Genomic DNA, 6,916 nt, shown 5'->3' with positions numbered 1-6,916 from the left:
AAATGTGATGAGGCATAAGAATATCCTCCAAGTCTATATATAATTATTCATATCATGCGTGGACTTCAGTATTAAAAGGACAATAGTTTCTCTTTGACTTTTCAATAACAATAGTCCCTCAAATCCAAGTATAGATATTCATATCATGATTGGAGTTCGAATTTAGCAATATTTCTTTATACTACATAAATATTTGAGACTTCTTCGAGCTGAGGTAGGATATAACTAGACTACTCAGGCTCTTTTTTACTTTGAAGGTAGGCTTTACGTGGCAAACTCATCTAGGTCCATTTGTCGATTATTGAATTGGCCGACCTACTCCATGGAAAATCACATCCACCAAAGCAATCCTTTGTTAAGCCCAAAGCCCCAAAACTAAGCTTAGTTGTTTAGCAAGGCAATGAAGCTCGACAAAAGTCAAAGTTGAAGCCCAAGTATAGCAAATGACGACCCATACAAAATGATTCTGAATATATTTAGGAGATCCTTTTGGAATGTTTGATGTAACTTCTGTAATGAGTAAAATGTCTTGTCTTGTTAGTTTAGACAATAGGGTGGCTATTTTTTTGTGAGACAACTAAACTAAATTCACCACAGGACAAAAAGATCAATTGACGCATAAGATGGTACGCTTCAGCCAAGGAGGTGAGGTCACGTGGATTTTCATTCAATGGACACTGTTTTATTTATATCACTATAAATACACCCTCCACATATCATTTGAAGGCTAACGCAAATACATACACTTAAAGCTATTATTTGTTTTCTTTTTTGCTGATAATACATTTGCTTTTGCTTGAGTTTTGATTATCTGCTTTTAGTCAAATTGTGAATGATTGGTTATTATCATACAATTAATCTTGAAATATATTGTCGGAGTTCGAACATATTTGTCTCATGTTACAAAGCATCTCCCACGTCCAAAATCGGAGTATTATCGACTAGCATCCTGTCTATACGTGTCGAAATTTGCTTACCTATACATGAGTGAGACCAATATCTGTTGTCCACATTATCCTTATGAAAAACGAGGTGAACATTGAACAAGATATTCCTAGCAATCTTTTTAATAAGTGATTAACGTGACAATTCACTCTCGCTGCCATTGCTAGCCTATCTGATCAATTTTAAAGTTGCAAGTTAGGCGTTATGGATGCTAGAGTAGTGTTAGCATTTAAAGCTTATGATTGATTGATATCTAAGATAAGAGGCATTAATCACATGGATGAGGCCACCTATCTCTTCATCCAATGGCTCAAATTTTCCCTTTCTTATTATAAAAGTTTACACTTAGTGCCATTTGAATGGAATGCAAGTTTAGACTCTTACACTATAACTTAGCCATATCACTATTCTATTTATTCCTTTTTATATTGGAGGCTCACATCTAAAGCTCTCACACACTAATATATTTTTTCTTCTCTAACTGACTTGATTTTCAATGTGCACGACACCAAGTCCACTCTTATCGAAGGAGGCCAATTGTGGCTGACGATTTGTCCAAATGTGTAGAAACAAGACTTGCATGGATGTGAAGCCTTAAGATTTGTTGGCCTCGTTGGAAGTACATTTTTTTGGGTTAACATAGACAACAAGTTAGTTGTAATTATCATGGTGAGTCAAAAGTGACGTGTGTTCATTAGAATGAACACGAATAAATATCACTTGTAAATAATAATGTAAATAATAAGAAAGTTGTAATTATAAATACTTGATTAAAATTAACTTATGTTTGGAAATATTATAAATTATTTGTAATTTTCAATTATAATCAAACTTTAATCTTAATCATAATTATTTGAGTTTGATTTAAAATAAGATTGTAATGAAATCCAAATAAACACCCACTAGGTTTAGTACCTGGGGAAGAATGTTAGCTTGCTTGTTTTTCATTGTCGGAGAAATTAAAGGGTTTTGAATAGTATTTTTTGAAAAATATGTGATTAAAATTTAAAGAAATTTTATTAAGTTATGTGTAGAATATTTTATTGTATAAATGTGTAGTAGAGAATGTTTACTGTAATAAATAATTTAATTTGTTAAATGATAAGGATATATTAAAAGAAACAGTAAAAATACCTTATCATCTCTCTCTGTCCGTCCCAAAAATCAGCAATTTTCTCCTTAGTTCTTTTACTCCCCACTTTATTCCTTTTTTATTCTTCCCAATCAATATCTAACACTCAAGCATATACAATAAGTGTGGTGTATATAATCTCTATCCGCGTGTGTATACGGGCTGAATCCTTTGCATATAATTCATCAATGATTCAGTTCTCGGGTAATGTGAATTAGTTAGTGTTTGACTACTTGGGATTATATTTTTCTGCAATCAAATCGTGGTGATCATCTCTAACTCTTTCTCATATTCCCATCGGATTTAGGTTTTCCTTTTATATAACGTATAAACGTATTTGATTTTGCCTTGGGGTGTACAATTGTTATTTTCCTTCTTTTTTCTTTGAGCTGGGGGCTTCTACGAAGAACACAGTTCTATCGTGATCTTGCTTCAGTCACAGGTCTGTTTTTTTAATTTTCCTACTTTTTTCAGCTTCATTCTTTTCTTTTGGGTACATATATACACGAATTTGTTCGTGTTTAAAATATGGGTTACTGCAAATTTTGTACATTTTCATGGTCTTTTGTGATCTTTGGATAAATAAAGAAAGCTTTGAATTTCGGCGTCTCTTAGGGTCTTTTTTTGGAACAATAATTGAGGGTTCTTGAGGATACACAATGGCGTTAAGTCAAGAAGAAAATCCGTTTTCTGAAGAAAAGTTTGAGGATGGGTGTTCAATTGAGGAATGTTTGGGTAGAAAAGGTAAAAATCTGGGTGTTGAGTTTAAATCCGAGAAGTTGTGTGAAGGTATTGATGATATCTTGCCTAACGATCCGTTTGATATGGGGGTTACTCTAGGGTTACCTAATGATCCATTTGGTATGGATTTCAATATTGGCGCCACTGTCATGGCAATAAGTGGTTGGATTGAGGATATTGAGAAGAATTTTGGGAGAAAGAGTTCTGGGTTCGAGATGGGGGAAGCCTCTGGGGTTAAAAAGGATGATAACAAATTATTTTCTGAACTGAATTTTATTTTGAGCAGCTCCATGAAGTTTGAATTAGAAGTAGGAGACGAAAAGGGGATTGATGAAAACTCAGTTGATTCAGATATGGATTCGGATCATGGTTTATACGAACACCATTATCTGTTGGAAGGTAACACAGAGGAGTCGATATGTTTTGGATGTGAAAAATATTCAATATCAAGCGCTGAGAAGAAAGGAAACGAACTTGTCACAAATAATAATGATGGCAATGAAGGTGCTCCACCAGATGCTTTGTTCTTTGCTCTTGGTTATCTTGGTGTGAGGGACCTACTTTCTGTTGAAAGTGTTTGCAAATCTTTGCGGGATGCCATTCAGAATGATCCCCTTTTATGGAGAGAGATTCGCATAGACTACCCATTGAATGTTAAGATTACTGATGATGCTCTTGTGCGGTTAACAGACAGGGCTCAAGGTAGTCTTCACAGCCTCAACCTTGTAAACTGCTTTAAGATCAAGGATTCTGGTCTGAAAAGGGTGCTTGAAAAACATCCGCGGTTGACCAAGGTTTGTATACCATAAACGGAATCTTTTGTTACTTCATATGCTGTTGCCTATGCTTCATTTATTTTCACTACATTTTTCTTCATGCCTCTTTGTTTTCAATGTGTGTGTACTTCTTCCTTTGTAATGCTACATTTCACTGGTATTGTACATCTATAATTAGCCACTTGACTGGATGATCTATTTACCATATAAACTATGTTTTTAATTGTATGGAAGTTATGGAATTTAGAATTGTATCTTGTAGCGTGTTTGTACCTTGACAACATGTTTGGCATGTAATATTAACAAGATTGGATGGATAGAAAAGAAAATATAACTTAAAATCTTTTGTGTTTTATCTGAGGGCACTTATGCTTCATTTATTTATCTACTCTTCGTTTCTCCTCTCTCTCTCTCCTTTTTTTTTTCTTTTTCTTTTTCTTTCTTTCTTTTTTTGCTCAAAATGTTTTCTATGACACTATATTATCATTGTTGTTGTCGATCTTAAATTAGCTGCTTGACTGGTTAATTATATCGGAATAAAGGAACATTGATTACGCTATACTATTTTGTTCGATTTTTGTTTAATTGATGGGTAGAAAGCACACAACAAAGTTTTCACAATGACTTGGGCTATTCTGAGCCAGAGATGAAAGCCAATCCGGAAAATTAACTACCTTTTTTCTACATACTTTACTTATGGAGAGGGGTTAAGGAGATTTTGTGTTGCAGTGCCAATAACAATCTCTTTAATGAAATGTGTGGGTCATTTATTATTAGGGCTTCTTCGAATTTAATTGTCAGGGCTTTGAATGCAATCATTTATATTGTATCAATACAAAATAATTGATGGGTTAATGTAAGCAGCTTTTGTGGTTCTCTTTTTCTGTTTTGTAAACCTGAAACATGAGTTAACCTACTAATAGGATGTGAAGATTGTTATTTCTTGCGACAGGCAATTTTTTCCTATTATCCTTCTCGAAATATTTAGTTATTTCACATTTGGGAACTTATATATTGCTTAGTAGATATTTATGTACTTTTTTGTCCTCAGTTTTTGTTCCAAACCTTTTTCATTTTAAATTTGGTATAATCTAAAATATGTTTTGACCATTTTCTTAATTTTTGTTTAACTGCACTTACAGATTTGTTTCCTTGGGTATATGCAGTTAAGTGTACCGGGATGCATTGGACTCAGCATTGAAGGTGTTTTGACCAACTTAAAGTCCTTCAAGTCTTCTGGTAAAACTGGTATCGAGATTCTGAGAATCGGCGAAATTTGCAGTGTAAAGGATGATCAGTTAAAAGAGTTAAGGCTTTTATTGGGTGAAGATAAAGACAAACAACGCACTGCCCACAAACTGCATTTTTATCGTTATGGGCAGTTGTATTTATCTTTGGAAGATGAATGTGCAATTGATGTAAACGTGTGTCCGAGATGCCAGCACGTGAGACTGGTCTATGATTGTCCAGCCAAGAGTTGCCAACAAAGGCCCCACACCTCACAATCATGCAGAGGTTGCACTTTTTGCATTCCGCGCTGCATAAATTGTGGGCGCTGTCTAAATGATACTGATTACGAGGAGACATTCTATCTGGACTTGATTTGTCTGAATTGCTGGATGGATATCTTGAATTGTCAGGATAGAGTCACGCTTTCACCAAAACTCCCTTATATTCATCAGCAGGCAAGTTACAGCCTTTTCATATATGACTGAATAACCTTTTTCCTGGATATGACTTCAGGCTATGTATGGCTATATATATACATAATGGAGACATTACATTGAAGATCCTTTATACGGTGGAGCCAAAAGGATAGAAATTGAATTGTCAGTTGCAACTACTTGAGCTCATTCTCGTGTTTTGGAAGGTTTCAAGTGCACTTGTTATTGCATCTTTAGTGAAGTGGATTACATAGTACTCGACTGTATTATAGAAGGGAAAATATATAGCCAACTTCTTGTCCTATGTACTCTCTATACTACACAAGGGACCTACTTAACGGAAAAAGCTGTGGAAGAGGAGTTGATTTAACATGTCAACTATGTCTTGAAGGATGGCCGGATGATATTAATAGTTGATAATTATTGAGAAGTATTGTAAATATCCGCACAGAAAATCCTAATTCTGTACTGTAATAAATGTTAATTTGGGATTCATGTGTCGCCTTTCTAAGTGTGATGTACTGCTGCATTTCCATATATGGGAGCAAGTTACATGTTTATGCTTATTTGTCTATGTAAAATTTGGATTTCTGACTAATCTTTTTGTGGTTATCTGTTCAGTCCTTTTGGCTGTTTACATGAATGCCATATTCAGTTAATACTTGTGTGTTTAAGTTTATTCGCAGCATGTTTTGGTTAAGCTTAAGTCATTCAAAATTTTGAGTATGGACGTTATTTTCTTTTTACTTATAAGTAAAACAGTTACTTGTTATGAGAGTAATGCGGGGCTGCTTTCATGCTCATCCATGGAAGCTTTAGGCTATTAACAGTTGCATAATAAAAGCTGTTGTTCTGCCATTTCTGTTTCTTGCATGGGAATGAATCTAGGATGTGATTTATGTCATGAATGTCGTGTGTTGCTTAAAAATATGTTAAAAGAATTAATTATTTCTATACTAAAATGAGATACTATCGAATGGATGATTCCTGCAATTGATAATATCTTGCGACAAAAACATAATATCGGATTTGTATCTTAGCCCTTGTTTGCCAACCATTATAATGTGAAATTTGGGTAAAATGTATCTTGGAATAGTGGTTTTTGGGAGAATGTGTGGTTAAAAATGAAGAAATTTTTTTAATTTACGTGTAATATTATTTTATTGAATAATCTATGGTTGAAAAGAAGAGAGAAAAATATTTTAAAATTTTAAATGGAATAAAACAAGGGATAAATTTTCAAGAACCAACATACGGTCCAGTGCTGGACCGATTTCGGTTAAAATTCCTACCACTATGTACCTATCAATTAAGTTGAAAAGTTGGGCTTGGTCTGATTTTAAGAAAAAAAAGACCAATTGGGAACAAATGGTTGTTCGAAACTTTGACTTTTGGCATTGTGCCTTTTTTGAGTTATATATGCCGGAATAATTTTCATAACGACGGTAGTATTTATTTGAGTTTCACTATGAGTAATTGAAATTGTAATTTGATAGAAATAAGTTGTGAATAAATGCATGGGTTTAGCTTCTTGGACATGGCCGCGTAGGTTCTGTCCAAACCAGGTGTCAATTTGACGCCGATCAAGAATTTCGATTTTCGAAAAGTATCATGATCATTCAATAAGAAGGGTTTCTATTTTTTCAAATAAACAATTG

General features: G+C 34.1%; 1 protein-coding gene across 1 annotated transcript; it reads left to right on the top strand.

Annotated features, from left to right (window-relative positions):
- Window positions 1–2,092: 2,092 nt before the first annotated feature.
- On the top strand, window positions 2,093–5,834 carry LOC111409285 (F-box protein SKIP14-like). The gene is made up of 2 exons (XM_023039304.1): window positions 2,093–3,612; window positions 4,761–5,834. The coding sequence occupies exons 1-2, from the start codon at window positions 2,737–2,739 to the stop codon at window positions 5,307–5,309; spliced, it is 1,425 nt and encodes a 474-aa protein (XP_022895072.1). The 5' UTR covers window positions 2,093–2,736; the 3' UTR covers window positions 5,310–5,834.
- The last annotated feature ends 1,082 nt before the right edge of the window (window positions 5,835–6,916 follow it).

This window comes from Olea europaea, chromosome 14 (assembly GCF_002742605.1).
Source record: "Olea europaea var. sylvestris chromosome 14, O_europaea_v1, whole genome shotgun sequence".
Taxonomy (NCBI): Eukaryota; Viridiplantae; Streptophyta; class Magnoliopsida; order Lamiales; family Oleaceae; genus Olea; species Olea europaea.
This window is presented reverse-complemented; position numbering and strand designations above follow the sequence as displayed.

Bases quoted from the DNA above. Each gene is read 5' to 3' on its own strand.
- LOC111409285 (XM_023039304.1), top strand. From the start codon at position 2,737: ATGGCGTTAAGTCAAGAAGAAAATCCGTTTTCTGAAGAAAAGTTTGAG. The intron at 3,613-4,760 runs GTTTGTATACCA...GGGTATATGCAG, and splicing joins AACATCCGCGGTTGACCAAG to TTAAGTGTACCGGGATGCAT.